Source organism: Anser brachyrhynchus (assembly GCF_964034855.1).
Source record: "Anser brachyrhynchus genome assembly, chromosome: 8".
NCBI lineage: Eukaryota > Metazoa > Chordata > Aves > Anseriformes > Anatidae > Anser > Anser brachyrhynchus.
Genome location: NC_137702.1, coordinates 17,753,507 through 17,772,986, shown reverse-complemented (window position 1 = coordinate 17,772,986; position 19,480 = coordinate 17,753,507). Strand labels below are relative to the sequence as shown.

Here is a 19,480-nt window from a genome sequence, read left to right as displayed (position 1 = left end):
GACCAACATGGTGTTTACTGAATGTTAAATAGTTAAATGAATTATGATTTGATTTTCTTCAGAGATTGTGTTGTAACATTAATAAATGATGCTCTAACAAATTGAACATCCGAAGTGTTCTGTTGGGACAGTTAATGCTGTAGCAATCATTTTTCATTAATTCAATTAACTGACATCATGATAATCTGTCATAATACTATTATGTTTTTTTCTGGTTTATGGTACTCTGTGTTTTTGTATCTGAGCTTACTTTTCCCAAAGGGAAAGTGCTCTATCATGCACTCATAGCTTTAACGCAGGAGAATCTACAATTAGAAACACTTTAAATGCTGAACCTGTCAAAAAACTTTTAGACACCAAACCCACTAGAAAAATATGCTAGGAAATCAGATTTCATTTCTTCTAGGGCTCACAGAACTCCTCACCTGTCATGCATACGGCACTCTATATGGCTGCTGTTCTATCCACTTCGCGTGTCTGTTGCAGTTAACTCCGAAGCTGCAGAGTTGGGTACCTACAGCAGCTTGTGTTTAACCAAGTGTTATGCTCTGCTGCATAATCACAACTGGAAGGAGATGAAAAAACATCACCAGAACACCTTTAGGACTTCTTGATCTTACATCTTTGATTATATGACCTGCTGCTGCAAAGAGAAGAGGTCAAGACCTGGCTTATTTTATCACTTCAGCCACAACAGCGATGAGACAGAGCTAGTCCCTTTACAGAATGTACCTCAATTCTGCATCAAGTTTCTATAACAGCTGCACCTAACCTCTCAGTAGTGCTGTTGCAGAGTTGGTGGGGGATGTAGCACAAGATGCCCACACACGTTTTATGGCAAAGAACACTCTTTTCAGACACTTGCCATTCACTTCCTATTTTATTCACCAGAAATTCATGCTGTTGAGTACACTGTCAGTTTACCCTTGAAATTAGCAGTGAAAGCTGAAGGAATTCAGACATCTTTGCCCATACCTGGGACTGCGATACTGTTATTTCTTCTGTTTTGCATAAGCAGTTCTTCTTTTCGTATCACGCAGATGATAAGTAATGCTGAACTTGGGCTTTGTTCCAAATCCTGTCACTGGGAGGTAAATTGGTATTTGAATACTGTATTGGTGTACACACTGTGCTGCTGTGCAAAAAAGAAGCACCTGAAATGAATCAGAGGCATTCACAGTAAGATCTTTTTCAGATAAGGTTATTTTGTTCCCTTCATTTTCCTTTTCCCCTTTCCCTTCTTTTCCCCCACTTTCCCTAAGCAAATAAGCTTCCTTGTATCTTGTACTTCTTGTTACAACAAGCCATTTTCTTTTGATGTTAATGTTCTATTCTTGTGTTGAGATGCATGTTGGAAACCTTCAAGAAAAAAAAAAAAAAAACCACTACTAGATCACCGCAACAAACAAGACTGGCTTATTACGAGTTGATGCAACTGCAGCCTGACCGTGGGAAAGGGTAAAATATTCAGAATCTCATGACAGAGCTGTGGCAGCCCTTGTAAAGAGTATTAGGAACAACTAGATCTACACAGAAAATTTGGCTCAGAATTTACACCCCAGTTTCTACATAAATAAATATAAGTCCCAGGAAAAGGACTTACTATGCTGTTTATCTGAGCTATGTTTTTGGAGCAGGACAGGGAAGGCATGTCTTTTAAGTCAACGGCCTTTTCTCCAAGTTGTGACATTTATTTTCATGTTCACAGAAAACCTGTGTAAATGCATCAGTTGTTATAGGAAAACTGGAGGTGTACTTATAGTTTTGGTCTGTAAAGGAAGCACAAATGTTAATTCTAATCTCCTGCATTTTTACAAGCCACGTGTAAAGTTGTTTACAACTTAGCTGGCAAAAGTTCACTGTTTATAGTTAAGAATAAATCACAGGAGCTGAAGAAAAATATAAAACCTCTGGAATTATACCAATGTTATAAAAGAGCTACACAGGAAAGGAATAAACCAAGAAGCAATGTAAACTCTGTAGAAATTACAGCTCTCCAGGGTTCTCTGTGGCCACATGCTATTGTCTGCTTTGGCTTTCATCTTCTCATTAATAAAAGTAACATGAGGAACACATTCCTATTACTGCTTTTGTTTCACTCAATTGTAGTTGCCACAGGAATGTCAGGATCATACAGAGGAGATGTTATTCCTGATAACGTGAGTAATAAGGCCAGGCAATCCCGCCATATACACTGTAAAGTTGCAGCTGGTTGGAATGGGACTTGGACATCCGTCATTTAATCAAATACCTTTTAAAACATTATAACCTTTTTTTTTTATGTAAATAGTCAAGTAAAAATCATGCTGTTGTAATACATCCAACTGGCACAGCCCTACAGCTCAAGAGAGAAAACTTTCTTTCCTCCCACTTAAAATGTGCTGATCTTATTCAAGATTACCTGTGTTCTCCTCAGTGTCTTTTTTGCCTTTTGACAAATCAAGGATATATCACTTTTACATGCAGATCTTCTCATTTAAGATAAATATGAAAATGAATCCCAAAACTAGCAAGTTTCACTTTTTGTTCTGTGAGGGGAAAACATTTCTGCATCCAATACTGGCAGATGTAGCTACTGTGTTAGCATAAATGTTAAGGACAGAAGAAAAATGTTTTTCCATTCTTCTTTCCACATGCCTAAGAAACTTTAGTGGACAGTTGGGAAGAGAGAACAGAACCGTGAACCCAACCTACCTTTAGGTGGTGGCTCTTCCTATATTAATAGAGTGAGTGAAAGCTATTAACGCAGAAAGAGTATCTGCTTAACAATGTAACAGCAAGGAAGATGAGAGGTTCATACCAGCCCAGCCTGATCTGTGTTACACAGCTAGTCTCTTCAGCTTCCTAGAAGGGTCGACAAAACAGAAAGACACCTGAAAAAGGCAGCAGGCTTGTTTTCTGTAAAGCAACCCCACGTGTTGACTAGATCATGTTGAGAAAAAAATGGCTTCCCATTGTTGGTGCCTTAAGTTCATATCTTGTTACACTTGTTTAACAACTTCAACCCTTCTAAAACATGTAGATGTACTTGGTAGAGTCTAAGGATATGTAGCCAGCTTTATTTGTCTACCAAAATGATAAAAAAAAAGGGGGGGGGGGGGAGGGAAGGGGAATAGAAGAATAGCAAGTACCTCACAACTACAAGCAAGCCCTGTCTGCTTGCTTCTGTCAGTCCTAAAGGAACAATTCCAAGGCAGCAAGCTGCAAGACCCAAGAGCTTCTTAAGAGCACAGGTCAAAGACACATCAAAACCCTGCTCCTTACCAGAGCAGTCTGCTCTGACTTACCTTACCCTAGAATCATCACCACAAGACATATGTAAATCTAATACAGCAACCGAGAAGTTAAAAAATACTCCCTGTCAAGAGTGACTGCCCTAGCTTGCCCAAAGCATTAGAAGTTGCACAGGGACACCCAACTGGGGTGAGCAAGTCCAGCTGCAGAGAGAGGTACTAATCCAGTGTTATCAAGCATCAGAACTGGAAGCTAACACAACTTTTCAAATGACGGGAACATGGCAAACAAAATCTTCACACATCTCAGAAGATGTATATTAACAGTCAGAGAAAGCCAGGAATGAGGAATACATGAATTCAAAAGTTGTCATAAACAACCTCTGATAAATTGCCCTATTCTATCAAATCTGACAGTAAAACTGTTTATGTAGACTGCATTTATACTGAGCCTGATGGCTCAGTCAAGCCTGCCTTTTGCAGATAATGATAAGAAACTGCAGATATGAAGAAAGCAAAAACAAGAATGCCTACTGATATACTTTTACAAATACAAGTATACACTTTAAAAACTTTCAACCAAACTAAGAAAGACCAGCAGAATTAAATATTACTGTTTCACAGCCAAACTTATTTTGCTGTTTTCTGCAGGCAATGTTTTGCACATCCAGAGCCCTCATGATGAAACCCTACCCCCAAACAGTCGGTGGATGTTCTCCCAACTTCACAAGTTTTGATTCCCCCAGCCCTCCCTGCAGGGCCCTTTATTCTTGCCAGAAAGGAGCAGTAAGAGTCCCTTCAAGGTACTTCTTCCTCTAGCTTTTCAATTAACTCCACAATAATTTCATTACAAAATGGCCATCAACCTTTCTAAACATCTCTCTCTGGTCACTGTCAGAGTTACAGCTCTATCATAGGTGATTTTTGACAACTTACTGGGATGAGAGGTACTGCCAAACATCCACCAGGCTTGAAAAAAAAAAAACTCTCTGTGGCTTTGTGCTATTCAGCAGGCATTTGCTAACCTGCATAAAGCTCCAACCAAGTCTCCCAAGGACAATGCAATTCTAGCAGGTGTACAGATGTTTACTTAGAGTTCAGAAACTAAATACATACTTAAACATCAACTGGAACATCTGTCCTGACTTTCGAAGGACAAATCAGGTCAGGCATTGAGGTTAAACATGGATTGAGGTCTGTGGCCTCAGATATCTGCATTTGAAAATGTTGGCTGCTCTGCTTTTGCCGCAAATAGATGTTTTCTTGGCATCCAACCATCCTCCCCTTGTATCCCATTTGATAAAATCCACATTTACTAAAAGCAAGATAAATAAGAGTAAAAATATGCATCACCATACTAACAAATATGTAACTGCACACATTCCAAAAATTCAAACCCTGAGTCAAATCCTGAATTTCAAAAGACATTTACCATTTAATACACAAAACTTAGATGTTTTGTTTGCTTGTTTTAAATCTGGTTAATGTTAACTGTAATTTGACATCATTAAGGTTAATTTTTTATTTTCCTGAAACAACAGAACAAGTCCTGTTTTAAAATGTTTTCATTCTGCCTCTCCATACAAGACACAGTGACACTGTGGTAGAAGTGTTATTTGATGTAAAAGAAGTGGAGCTAGTTCTCCATTTCAGAGTGAAATCCAGAAATAAAATGTTTAAATACTAAAAGGCAATCTGATTTTGCACTTGTATAAGTGAATAACAAAAGAAATTGGCAACCCATAAAACATAATCCATAACATATGAATTATTTCTCATGTATAATTATAGGTCAAATTTTGAAGTACTCTTAAAAAGAAAGAAAAAGGAAAAAGTATTTTGTTTATCCTATGGCATTTAACCTAATACAAAGACATGAAACCAGGGGTGATCACATAAGGAATTTATGGAATTTCCTAATTGGCAAAGCCTTAAAGATAAATGAAACATTGAACTGCATCTATTTGAAATGTTTCCATCTTACAAATAAAGAACAGCATAACTCTCCTAAAGCGGATAGACCAAATAATCCAATCCAGTAACGCTCTCATCCGTCACAGTGATCTGCAGTGAAGCTGACAGCTTTCTGCGTCAACCCGTCCTGGTTTATACTCTCTTCCTATCGTAAGACCTATTCTTTAAGCTAATATTGTCCCATTCCAGCTTTTTGAGATTTCTTTTCCTCTCCAAACACAGTGATCTAATCACTAGGTAATACCCCAGCAAAGTTATCTTCTAGGTAAACCCACAAAACGTTCACCTACCCACCTAAGTCTGCATTCAGAAATCTCAGCAACGCTACGCTGGTGCAAATGGTCAAATGGGGTGACCAAGGTTGTGAACGCTGGCTCTGAAACTGGTGTTTAGCACAACAAATGGGAGTGAGCCACTCACTGCTGAAGGTCACAGGAGCTGCAGGTACTTTGACTAGCAGCTACCTGGTTTGGTGCCCGGCGTCAGTGATCTGCTCTGCATGATTAAAGGCGCTTAAGGCTTTCAGTTGCCTCTGCAGTGCTTTGGCAATGGGTCTGAAATTCTGACCTCAGACATTGACATTGGTTTTGCTTATGTAATGACGTTAATGCCATTTGCAAATCTAAATGCATACATGACCAAGGACTGAATTTTTATTTATTTTTCTAAAAGGGACCAGCTGATGGTACTGATGGTACAATACTCGGTACTGATGGGCTTCACCCTCACCCCTATGTCTCTTATTCAGCAAACATGCGTTTTAGCTAACAGCAAGAACAACACAACATGAACATGGAATGAAAAATCTGTCACAAATGTAGTGACTACAGAGCCACTATAGCAGCGATGCGACAGATCACGTCTGGGTCTGATGCACATATATCCTAACTAACCAAACTGTGCAAACAACCTCAAACACACAAATTGTGTTCATTGGTGCAGATCACACCCTGTGGTGCACACAAAGTGCACTTATTTACTGACAAGGCTTCAATGACATTGATAAGCTTTAGATTAGGCTCCTCAGAAATTTGTCACTGTTGCTAGCACAGAAGGTGCAGGGTCTCGCACGTGAAGGGCTCTTGATTCTGCTATATTGGAAAATTACCTCTACCTACATAGGGGTGGACAACGCCACGTTCCAGTGACTGGGAGCAAGGACTGAACACAGCCTGCAAGAGGAACTTGACATCTCATTACTGGATCACGCAGAACCTACAGGGAGCAGTCCTTCAGATCTCCCAACGCGAGATTTTCACAGCTGTATCTGCATTTCCACAACTCTCTCATGGACAAAGCCCATAGGAAAACACAAGCACCTGCAGGAAAATACACACTGACTTCAGAAACTGAAGTCAGAATAGCTGCTACAGTATTACTTCCAGTCTATCTGGAGTAGTATGTAGACTGACACTTAACATACCATTCAGAGTATCTGACTTCACCTGCTTCTTCCAATTTCTAGCAACCTAAGCATTTAAGTCCATAGCTACTCCTCTTGGCTTGCTTAAGCAACTCTCCATCCTCTTGGTAAGTTCCAAGTTGATCATCAAATGATAGAGGGGACAAGCCTCATGGGGAAGAAATTCCACAAATAGAAAACAGGAAAAAACAGTAGAGAGGAGAGATGTAAATGGGTGCTTGGAGAGAGGGAAATGCTGTTAATATTGAATCACGTTTTCCATGAGGCAGGAGACAACTGGACAATCCGGGTGCACACACTGGCTAGCCAACCACCCACACACAGCTCAATATGAACCTGCAATTGCATCTCACTGACGAAGATGGCTTTGAGACATCGTTTACTTTTCATTCTTCCATTTCCACAAGTCTCTAAATTTCATAGTTCATAGGCAATTTTCCACTGATTGCTGGGGATTAGCATGATGCTGATTTATAACTTTATGTAAACAGAACAGCATTTTGAGTGGGATTTGCACATATGGAGAGCAGCAAATTTGTGCCTAGAGCTTGTTTACATTTTGAGAAAAATATTTCTTGTGTTTACTTATTGGACAACTAGCAAAACTTTTTTTTTAGGAAGCAATTTCTATTTATTGGCTTTGTCCTTTACAGAACACATCTTGCCTTTTACAGTTTGTTTATAGATTTATTTTTTTTTATTTTCCGCTCTCCTGTAACCATAATTTACTACTAAAAGATACTATTTTTGCATTTGCAGCTGCAATATCTTACAAGGATTAAATAATCCATTATTACAAATGCAAAGGTAACATGCTTTCTTGCTGAGCTACGTTGAAATCTCAACATGCGCAGGAATAGTAAAAACAGGAAACTACTCTGTGAAGGTCAAAAATACAAGATATTTTTACTATATAAGTAGGAAGGATTATTTCATACTGGTTAAAAGGAAACACTTTAATAAATGGTCATTTCTGTACTGTAGTAAGACAGGCCTGCCTGGTCTTATCATGAGAAGGATAAGCACCAGCAATATAAATGGCCAGGAACTACATATCCTTGAATGACAGCTCCAAAGCTCACAGAAATTAATTTGTAGCTTCAAGCATATGCTATGGGGTTGGGCTTTGCTTTTGCTGAAGATGTAGCTGTGGAGACATAGAAAGGTCCCAAATACCCTCTAGCAAGAAATGCTACTTTCTGCTTTGTTCACTCAGAAAGTTTGACAGTAAGGCAGGGAAGTAAAGAAGTTATAGAATTGTCAGTCTCCTAAAATATATACGGGAAGTCACCATCCATGTTACAGAGTATGGTCTAAAGCACTGATGATCAGCAGAACTGATTAGGAACTCCCCCCGCCCCAGCATTTTTCAAATAAAAACATAAGGAACAGTTTTCAGTTGTCAAAAGCAATGATAAAAATCAATGAAAATGCAATATATCTTCTAAATAAATGCCCCCCTTTCCCAAGATTTTTATATCACTTTATTTGACCATCATCTCAGGATTTTCTGGCTCTCACCATGTGCTCCAACATAGAACAAATATTTAGCAGAAATCCAAGATGGCACATTTCCATGAAAAAAATCAGGTTTAAAGCACAAAACATTTTATATGAGATGGTTGCAACTGGGCAGGGACTTAAGTTCTCCAGTGTGCAAGTCCAACCCTATAAATGCAAATAGGAAAAAGCTTTCTCCAGAAATATATTGTCCTATTACCATCTGATACACACACTTTCTTATAGTTGGTTTTGATGCCTTTCACAGAAGCCTCCATCAAACAGAGGATACTTAACTTGATAGGCTATGCTGTGTCAATTCCTGGATTCCTGAGAGGTTCTGGATACCCTGTGACCCAAAAATAAGAAGCAAAAATGGAGAAGCTAGGTACTTCTGTGGGCTTACAGGATAACATCAATCTAAATATTGTAATATAGGATAAGTGAAATTGAGTTCATAGTCTTTATTTCCCACACACAAAGCTACACTGTAGAGTGCATTTGTCAGCTTCCGCTCAGAAATCACTCCTGCATCATCACTGAAAAGCCTGAAGAATTAAACTGTTGCAAAGCAACCCAGAGAGTTTTGAACAGAAGCTGTGTCACTGTGTACAGCTGCACCGAAGAGTGACAAGAGAAGGAATTCCCCAATGGTCATATAATCCTCACCTGTGCCACCCCTTTACAACTAACTGCTGCCTCCAGGCTCTGCAGTCCACCAGGCTGTACGGCTGACTCAGGTTTAATAGCACTGTGCTAAAAGATGACCTTACATTTCTGAAAGACAGTAGAGTCAGACAACTAATTAGGGTCCACTGGCAGATGGGAGTGTGAACGCACACTGGTCCATCCATGGGGTTGCATGATGTAGTCACTCCTCGGAAAGCTGCTGACACATTCAGAAGACAGCTTTAGTTGCCCCTGCTCCCAGGCACACCAGAGCTCGGTGCACCTACACAGCAGGGGAAGTTGCAACTTCAGGTCCAAGGCACCTTGTGCTGGGTCGTTACAAACTGTTCTTTTACACAACCTGCTTTACTATCTCAGCATTAGGCTGACTGCATGGTTTTAAAACTTTGCACAAGTAATGGCTGGACATATTTTCTACCTGGAGGCACTTACACAACATGCTCCAGACCTGGTAGCACCCAAATACCCAAATATTAGGGATTTATTTTTTTCTTTGGAAAATGCTGTATGATTGTCTCATTACACAGAAAGAAGGAAGGAAGGAAGGAAGGAAGGAAGGAAGGAAGGAAGGAAGGAAGGAAGGAAGGAAGGAAGGAAGGAAGGAAGGAAGGAAGGAAGGAAGGAAGGAAGGAAGGAAGGAAGGAAGGAAGACCACATCTATATCCTTCACTAGGACATAGGAGAATCTCCAACCCTCATTAGGGTAGGAAATCGCCCACACAAAACAGTAAATGCAACAGCTTACGCCTTTTTTCACTGTGCTTCTTTGGATGGAAGAGTATGTATAGAGGAGAGCCAACTCATGCTATTAGCTGAGCTTCCCACGGATCACCTTGCAGTTACATGTTCATGTGCCCTTATCCTCAGGTGTCTAATTGGGAAACACCTGGCTTGGACAACCCAGTGCCCGCAGCGCTGAGCTAAAAACTATAAATATTTATAACTCCACTGAGAGGAACAGAGAACAATTTGCGTGACTTGCTCCAGGCTCACAGACTGACTCAGCTGAGGGCCAGGATTAAATCTGAGGAGTTCCCCACTCCCAGGCCTATGGTCAGCTTACTGGTCTGTGTATTGCCAAGATTATTGCCTCATGTCACACTTCAGAACAGTGGTGAAATGCAACGTTGTGTTATTATGAGTCACCTAATCTTTTCAGATTTATTAGGTACAACAGATCAGTAACACAAATTTTAAAGAGGGTTTTCATTCATTAAGCAATCAGTTTCCATCATTAATGTTCACCTAAACTGTGGCCAGTTTTCTGGTTCAAGCCTGCAACAGACTGCTTAGCATCATATCCTGTGTTTTTAGTGTTTTTCAGGGCTAAAAGATATGAAAAAGCAAAGCATACATAGAATTAATCCTTCTCTTTCCCCATGAACTAAAAAACAATCCTCAGCATCAGCACACAGTAGAGTTTTCTGTAGACACCAGTGTAAATGATGGGAATGCCTTACAAGGCCCAGCTTATCCATGTAGCAGTATATCACTGACATGACAATTTTTACTTTTGCACATGTGAAAAGGGATTAGCTCCATATTTCTATTTCAGAATTGACTGAATAGCAATTGACGCAGTAATTGGGATCTATATTATCTATAGTTATCTACAGATAGAATTTCTACCAATTCATTACCTACTTTTATCCAAAACTAATTTGCAAGACTTCCCACAAGTTTGATTAGTTGCCACCAATATAGGTATGGAATGACATATCCATGTTTACTAATTAGAATTAGTCCCAATACACACAAGCATCAGATTCTTTGTGCCTTGCTCAGCCATTATTCCTCTTCATCCCTTGATGCTGATAGGTAAAAAATGAAGGTCCATTTCCTCTTGTGTATACATACTACAACACTGAAGTCATACAGGTCTAACTCACCACCAACTTTTAAACATGACATTCACAGCATAATAACATCTAAGTATTTGCTTCAAGATAGGATTTGCCATGAAGTCAAATAAATCCTAACATCTGAACACCTAAAGCTAAAAACTAGTCTAAGCTGAATGGAAGTACTCAAATTTTCTACCTTAAGACTCCTGTGGACAGTGACACTTCGTGAAATTATAATTAAAAATTTAAACTAAAAAGGAAACTTCTGATTGACATGTAATGCGAGAAAAGACTCATTACTAGGTGGTGGCTGAGCTCATACAGAGGAATATGTAGGATACCAAACATGGATTTGAAGTATCAGTACTTTTCTCTCCCAGTATATACTTCTGACATAGGAAATTGATCTGCTTGTGAAAGTTGCAGGACCTCAAGAACTTTCATGGTGCAGCAGAACATCAGCCTGACCAGCTGAGTTTGAGACCAAACGCTCTGGTCAAATCCTGCTGCTTTGTAATGCTCTGGCATTACACAAAACTCAGCTTATCTTCTGAATTCTTCACACACAGAAACCTCTCTCTTCCCTTAAAGATCAGTGGTTCTACTTCACCCATCAAAAACTTCATTATAAATGACAGAAAAAGGATGTTACTTGAGCACTGCTGTATCACAGTATCCCCTGGGTGGGGACTGGCTCCTGGGGTTGCCTTTTTATAGAACAGGTGGAAGAAGAAAATGATTTATAATCCCTACATTTTTTTTTCAGTTTTGTAATAAATAAATAAATAAAACCAGTTCAAGCAGTCTAGCTCCAGGATATTCAGAGGTTCTTTGCCCAACAAGTACAAATACTCAGCTCCATCCTCCGTATGAGAAATGAGCTATTTGGGCATTCCTTAAAAATAGACACACATGCAGGACTTGGACAATACGTTCCCACTTTCATGGGGAAACCATTCCCCTTGCACAAAGCTTTACTAGCACTATTTCTATGCTGTGTTCAGAACACTAAGTTCTGAATATTCTCTGATGACTGAGAAGAAACAGTAGAATGAAGAAACCCTTGCACAGGCATTTTCAGTAAGGGTTTGGCCAGAGATCTTTAAGAAGAGATTGACATATCATCCTAATTGCTTTTTACAAGCTGCTGAGAAGCTCTACAATTATCACGTGTTTTGATCTTCGCTGATACCTAACTGCTACAGAAAATTACACACTGCACAGTATCCTGCTGTAAGGATACTTATTTCCTTTTCCATCCTGTTATTAATTGCTTTCCTTTTTGAACCTGCAGCATCTCCTGGGCCAGTGACCAAAATGGAAGAAAATGCAAACACTAGCTTGGAAGAAGATTTTGAAGGACAAGCTACACACACAGGCAAGAAAACTGACTATACTTGTTTTCTAAAAGAAAGCTAAACTGTCTCTGCTCACTGGGAAAGCCTAGAATCCCGGTATATTCACTGGGTTGCCAAAATCCTTGCATAGAAATGTATGCTGCAAATCCAGTGAGAATATTCGCCAATTTCTTCTCTCTAGTGACCAGCGATAGGACCCGAGGGAATGGTGTCAAGCTGCGACAGGGGAGGTTCGGGTTAGATATCAGGAAAAGGTTCTTCACCGAGAGGGTGGTCACGCGCTGGAACAGGCTCCCCAGGTACACAGTCATGGCACCAAGCCTGTCGGAGTTTAAGAAGTGTTTGGACTGTGCTCTTAGTCAAATGGTCTGAATTTTTGGGTAGACCTGTGTGGTGCCAGGAGTTGGACTCGATGATCCTTGTGGGTCTCTTCCAACTTGGGATATTCTATGACTCTATGATATTTTGGATTAAGTGATGCCCCTCATAGAAGGGCAGGTAACATCAAACTGATTTTGACACCGATCCTCCTTGTACTCCAAATAAATGACAAATTCAGACACCTGAGGACAGCAACTGCCCAATGCCAACCTTATTAGTTTATCGTTTCAGTCACAAACAAAATGGCTTCTTCTTTGGGGGGGAATGAGGCGGGAGTGGGAACAAGAATCACAATGCACTAGAATTAGGTTACAAGGTTTCACTTTAAAAAAAAAAATCCTTCTTATGGAAGGAACATTCAGTGTTAAAAATATATCTATAAATCCTTTTGGCAAATACAGCATAGCATTTAAAAGCTTTAAAAGCATCCTTGCTCAGACCACAATTCTTTTTAAACCAGCCCTCAATCGTCATGAATTTTTATGAGTACTCACATTGTACTCAGTTCTACAGTTATCACTTCATCCTATCACCCTAACAGGTAACTGTATGCTTTAAGACAATCATCCCTCTCTGTGCTCCAACAGCTTCTTTTTCTTGTGCTGTAACTCTTGTACCTCTTATAACAACTGTTTTTAGGGTTCTTTCCCAAGTTTCCCAAGCAGCCTTGCTGCTGTTGGCTAAGATTTTTTTTTTCCTCCTCCAGAGACCTAAACGTAGGCACAACATCCACGCTTAGGCTTCTAAATAATTTGGAAAATCAGGTCACTGTATACTTAAATCATTATTACTATGCCAAGACTTTCAGGTTAATTCCTGTCTTGGAATCTTATTTGCAAAAGATAATTCACCTTCCCTTTCCACCTAGGGGTGTAGTGCTTTTAGCTGTCTCTTTGAGATGTTGAAATTTAATCCAAAACAGACTCGTAGCAACTGGCAGCAGTACTCTCCTCTCTCTCATGAGAGGGTGAGCTTCTTACCTAGCCTTTTCTAAATCCTCCATTCACCTCTGAAAACACTGAAATACTCCTTGTTTTTGCTTTATAATCTAAGGTGCAGATTTAAATGTTTTGTTTTGAAAAACAACACTGGAATTTTGAGCTGGAAATGTCTTCCCCCACCCCCCTCAAAAAAATTTAGCCAATCAGTCAGCTCCAAAGAGCAAGATCTGCATTACAATCAGAATTATCATACCAATGCCTTACAGGTTACTCTTCAAGGGGAACTGATATAGCTTTAAAAAAATAAATAAAATCTTGAGTGTCCTGTGTTCTTAGCTTTACTATCAACATCCACTCCTTATGCATGGTATGTATTCAAAGACCCTGGTCATAAAGATGGACAAATGTACAGTTACAAAACATTGGCCTTCGCCAAGACACCAATTTTAACAGGCTTCCACTTTGCCATTAACTATTCATGTAGTTCACCAAAATCCTTTTATAGGTACATGACATGTACCAGACGACCGAAGTGATGCAGGTTAGAAATAAAACTTTTTTTTTTTGGGGGGGGGGGGTGTGTGTGGGGGGGGGGGGGGCGGCAGTCCATGTAACACATTGGTTCCAAAACTCTGGCTTTCAGCACTCCTGGAGAGCACTCTGAAATGAAAAGGGGTGGATAAATTGCAGCACAGAAGGACAAGCCAACAACGGGCAGGAACTTAAGACAGATTCTCGTTGCAGCCAGTTTTTCATTTAACTTCTTCTCTCTCAGGGCCCAAAGGTGTGATCAATGACTGGAGAAAGTTTAAATTAGAAAGCGAAGACAGAGACTCCTTACCCTTGAGCAAGAAAGAAATTCTTCGACAAATGTCTTCACCACACAGGTCTTTCAGTAAAGATGATAAAGACACCAGAGATAGATTCTGTCGTAAGGTAAGAGGGAAAAAAAAAAAAAGCAAAATAAATACATTTTGATTCCATATAAAATGCATAAGTCTATAAACATGAAAATCCTGAATTTGCCAGACTCAATTCCTTGGCAGTTTGGGAGAGGTCTTGTCATATGGACAGAACAAATCAGAACTACTGACAGTAATTTTACTTGGTATTTATAATGTAAATTTAATATAAAACATCCTCTTGGGCACAGATTATACTACTAACACTAAGTGGCATGCAGCTACATAGTGTCATTGAAGAACAAGAGTATATCCAAAGAATGAAGACTTGCTTACTGTGAAAATAGCAACACCTGACCTAAAATACAGATCCAACTGTACCTAGTCCTCTCTCCAGCAGGGACTAACTTCTGTAAAATAAGCAGAATACTTCACAACAACATACCTCACAATCCTGCGAGTTTGGCCTTTCATGCTCCCTTCCCTGCCTCAATGGTCAACACTTGGTTAAGGAAATTGAAAGTTTTTTTAATGTGCTTAAAAACCTTGATATGTGATCTTCCTGTCTGTCTCAAGGGACAATAAAGAAACACTAAGATTTTGTTCTTCTTGCTAAGCTTTCTATGCAGCATTCTTTAGACAGCAACTTATTCTTTTCCTGTTTGAGTGTCAACAAATGACCACTGATTTATATAGCATTCTCTCAATATTCACAGATGAGTATGCAAGAGTATGAATTAATTCAAGATGACAAAGAAGATGAAAGCTGCCTACAAAAATACCGCAAACGCTGCATGCAGGATATGCACCAGAGGCTAAGTTTTGGGCCTAAATATGGTTATCTGTGTGAGCTGCAAAACGGAGAACAGTTCCTGGAAGCCATTGAAAAAGAACGGAAGACTACCACCGTCATCGTCCACATTTACGAAGACGGCATCAAGGGCTGTGACGCTCTGAACAGCAGCTTAACCTGCCTTGCTGCCGAGTACGCCACTGTGAAGTTCTGCAAGATCAAGGCCTCCAACACTGGGGCTGGAGACCGCTTCTCTGATGAAGTGCTTCCCACCCTGCTCGTCTACAAGGGTGGGGAGCTCCTGAGCAATTTCATTAGCGTTTCTGAACAATTCAACGAGGAATTCTTTGCTGTGGATGTGGAGTCTTTCCTAAATGAGTATGGGTTGCTACCTGAAAGGGAGCTTCCAGCACTGGGAAATGGTAACACTGATGAGCAAGATGTTGAATAATTAGAGAGTCACAATCCTCACTCTCTCCCCTCAGTATGTCGTAAATCCATCTCAGTAACACCCATCTCATTTAGAGAAGGATCTCTTTGCTTCCTAACTTATTTGTAAGATACACATATAAATATTCCTTAACTGTTAGCACGTGAATTTTGCCGAAAACACATACAATAGCCAGTCCTGTACATACTTATTTCTATACCTGCCACAAGCAATAGGAAGAACAGGGGATAACATTGGTGATCTCTAAGAAATCAGGGACACACAAAATTAAGGGCCCAGCCATGCAAAAGACCTACTGCATTTCAACAGGAACAGAACTGACCTACCCCTCTTCACAGAAGAAAAGCCATCCCCGGGCTCTGAAATTATGGAGGGGCCTGGCTCAAGAGATTCACTTCTCCAACCACACCTTCAGTAGGAACAAGACCTCATCCAGCAGTTTTAAGGACAAACAAATAGCCTGAAGTCCTTGCGTTCCTAAATGGCTTAGGTATCTCATAGAACCACAGAATGGTTCGGGTTGGAATGGCCTTAAAGGTCATCTAATTTCAACCCCCTGCCATGGGCAGGACATTATTTTATGCTTCTGCATTTAACTTTCAGTAATTGTGAAAATATGGAAGTTAGCTCATCGCTTTTATTAACTTTGTCATCCAAACCACTAACACAAACAAATTAGCTGGTAATTTCAGTTTATCATTGCTGTATGTTTTGAACTGTAATATTTAAAATATTTGCAAGTTACTGAAAAAGTATATTGTGCTTATGTAATAACTCTGAATAAAACTTAACATCTCTCAAAACCTGCCATCAGGTGCGTGAAATATGCTTGCAATACATACCCCTAACCTTAAAAATATGGGAAATATTAGTAAACATTTATTCAAAGTTTTAGCTTTAGTGAAAGGGATGCTGCAGAGAACTACAGTTTATAAACCTGTTTGAGGAAGATACATGGTAAATTCACTATAAATTCACTGGTTCTCCCCCTCCCTGTTGGCATAAAGACATCCAGCTCCTCCAGTTCTGATACAAAACAGCAAAACGTTAGTAATGTTTCAGTGACTTTCGCACTGTGGCAAATCTGAAGGCTAAACTTTACTTTGAAGACTGAAGTATCTGTATCTTGCTCTGAAGATAAAAATATCTACGTCTTGATCACAGTTTTGCTGATAACATTTGAGATTACCAAACCAAAATCTTAAAAGATGAGTTTTGACACTCAACTGATTCACTTACTGATTTTTATTGGATTTGGTAGTTTCAAATTTTGATCACTTTAGAGCAAGAGCTTCCGGTTCTGCTTCATGTCAGGATCCCACCATTGAAAAGTCTGAACATGGATCAAGCTGGAATTCAGTGACTAGCATCAAGGAACTATTGCTGCAGTGATACGACTCATATAGCTCAACTTCCATGACCACATTAAAAGCAGGCTCCTGATTACTCTTTTAAACATTTTTTTCCTCTACTTTTCCTTTGCATGGAAAATTCACAGGATAACCAAAAGTCACACTACTTTCCAAAAGATCTGCACAACAAAATAATAATGCTCTAAACATTTCTGAAAAATATAACCTTGTAAAAAGTTACTGTAGGACTCACCAGAGAACCTTTTAAACAAAATGATTAAGACCCAACTTATGCCTCATTTTTGAAAAATGACAAAAAATCCAGTTTTTCATTTGTCCAATTTTAATGGCCATCAAAATACTACTGACCTGAATTTCTATTTTTGTTTTGCTATGGATTAATGTTTTAATGGAGCATTCAAAACCCCACATCACTTAAATAAAGCAATACGAAGTTTCATATCTCAGCAACACAATCTCTTTCAATCTGTAAAGCAATTCATGGTTTCATTTCACCAAGAAGTGTCAAACAGTACCTTCCCAAAATTCCACAATTTCAGTGTTATAAAGTTCTTTTTATACCAATGAATACAAGAGTGATATAGGGTTTTTTTCAGGTGGACGTCCTGATGGAATAAAGCTGGCGCCACTCTCTTCTCTTACAGCAGACCTTTTCCCCCTTCAACAAGCATGATGCTTACCCCTCAGCTAAAAGCACCTGCATCTTAGTATTTCATTTGCATCAGCATGTCAAATTTTCAAAAAGCTCCTCTTCACAGGTACACCTAACATTATGAAAATCTCATATTAATATAGCAGGTTATACAAAAAATAACGAATTACCTTCTGTTCATCAGAAAAACAACTAGCTCCCTGAATAGCAGGACATTTGTCCTGCATGAAATGTTTGAAACAGGAGGTATGAAAAGTTTGTCCTCTTCACACCAGAAAACCTCCACATAACTGGCTGGAGCTTAACACTCTTGAGAACTCTCCCTCTTTATCAAACTTGGTTCAAAAGTTAGGAGGAGATACACACCAGCAGTCTAATCACATAAGTCTCATTTCTTTGAGAAACCAGACTGAAAGCAAAAAACCCTTACAAACAATAACCAGCCCAGAAACTACATTAATAGCTAGTTGTAAAAAACAAGCTGACACTCCAATTTAAAAGACAGATTAAGCATGCTTAAGCAGGATTTCCTTCAACCTGTAATTTAAAAAAAAAAAAAAAGAAAGAAAAAAGAAGAAATGTGACACCAAGCCTCAACAGAACCTCATGACTAAGTTTCATATAAAGCTCTGATCACAGCAGTCATCCCTATTTCTGCAAGAAAAGAAAACACACACACTAGAAACTTAAAAACAAAAAGCAAGACTTCACTCAAATATCATCTTACTGTACAGAAGATTCTTGAATAACAAGTAGTAAATGTTTTAACAAGCACATGGGAGCAGCCTTCCTGCTACCCTAATCTACAGTTATTCTTCTGTTTGACTCAAAGTGGCAGAGACCCTGCACGTCTTCAGGCACACCAACACATACAAAAATGAAGGTGGGGAGCCTAATTATCGGTGGTGTCACTGCTGATCAGACTGAGAGTAGAAGCTCTAGTAGGTGCATGTCAGTTATTGCCATGCTGAAAGATAGCCCTTAGAATTGAAGCTTCTAGATGTAAACACAGCAAAAGAAATACTAATGAATTAAAGGGACAAGCAGAGAGAATAAAGTTTGTTTAAAATACTCCACAACTTCAATTTTAGAACTACATTTAGAGGAGCCAGATTTCCTGACATGGAAGTTCCAACAGCTCCTCTAGACTCTTGCATATTAAAGTAAAAACCTGTTTGCAGACATGGATATGAGTTAATTAAGGTCTATTTCAATCACAATGGGATTTTCACAAATTGAAAGCTTTAGATTGTCTAATCGTCAGGAAATGGATGTGCCTACATAAGACCTGAACAGAAGTTAAATAAGTCAATAAATAGACATTTAGAAGTTTGCTTTTCCTTTTTCTAACACGTACCTTTTAATTTTCCTTAAAATAAATCATTATCTCAGGTTGTCAATGGCCTAACAGTGCAAAGGGGATGGGAAGCAAGAAGACAATGAAATCCCTTCCGTAATTCTTAAACAAGCGAGAACCTGCTTTCTTCTACAACCATTATTTCCTCACAGCAAGATGACTGGAAGGCTCAATCTGTAGATACAAGTCAAATTACTCATTTTTGCTTTGACAGGGTTAAATTGTTTTCTTACTGCACAGATGGTTACAAAATGCAGTCTCCTTTATTAAAGCAGAAAGCTCATCAAGGGCAATTTCTTTCTTTGCCTTCTTCCAACCTCAGACTACAATACTGAACTATCATAGATCCTCGATGCCTAGTAAATTATAAACTGAAGGCTTAATTTGACAATTAATGTGATAACATCATAAAGATCATTTAGTACATTTTGAAATATGTCTGCATGTGGAAGGGAGAACAGAGAGAGTTCTTTGCAAGGGGATCCATGGAACGTCTAAACAAGCTGTACTTTTTATACCACAGCTGCCAAACACAATGAAGATCTATAGGAAGAGCATTTCATGACAATTTTCCTTTCGGGTGCGAGTGTCTCAAATGTTGTACTTCC

At 39.2% G+C, this 19,480-nt stretch overlaps 1 protein-coding gene and 1 long non-coding RNA gene across 4 annotated transcripts in view; one reads left to right on the top strand and one right to left on the bottom strand.

Annotated features, from left to right (window-relative positions):
* LOC308199011 overlaps positions 1-14,949 on the bottom strand; it is a 34,650-nt gene extending 19,701 nt beyond the window's left edge. Inside the window, exon 1 of the long non-coding RNA XR_013954331.1 lies at positions 14,186-14,949. This is a non-coding gene — a long non-coding RNA (uncharacterized lncRNA). The remainder of the gene's footprint in view (positions 1-14,185) is intronic.
* On the top strand, positions 1,144-18,862 carry PDC (phosducin). Of its 3 annotated transcripts, none has more exons than XM_080602359.1 (4): positions 1,144-1,179; positions 11,959-12,042; positions 14,120-14,280; positions 14,963-18,862. In XM_080602359.1, exons 2-4 carry the CDS (start codon positions 11,982-11,984, stop codon positions 15,488-15,490), a joined length of 750 nt encoding a protein of 249 aa, XP_080458485.1. In that variant the 5' UTR covers positions 1,144-1,179; positions 11,959-11,981; the 3' UTR covers positions 15,491-18,862. The 3 variants fall into 3 exon arrangements, with proteins under 3 accessions (XP_080458485.1, XP_080458486.1, XP_080458484.1); XM_080602360.1 differs by lacking the exon at positions 1,144-1,179 and adding an exon at positions 11,393-11,744; XM_080602358.1 differs by lacking the exon at positions 1,144-1,179 and having other exon boundaries at positions 11,394-12,042.
* The last annotated feature ends 618 nt before the right edge of the window (positions 18,863-19,480 follow it).

Bases quoted from the DNA above. Each gene is read 5' to 3' on its own strand.
- PDC (XM_080602359.1), top strand. From the start codon at position 11,982: ATGGAAGAAAATGCAAACACTAGCTTGGAAGAAGATTTTGAAGGACAA. The intron at 12,043-14,119 runs GCAAGAAAACTG...CTTCTCTCTCAG, and splicing joins AGGACAAGCTACACACACAG to GGCCCAAAGGTGTGATCAAT. The intron at 14,281-14,962 runs GTAAGAGGGAAA...CAATATTCACAG, and splicing joins GAGATAGATTCTGTCGTAAG to ATGAGTATGCAAGAGTATGA.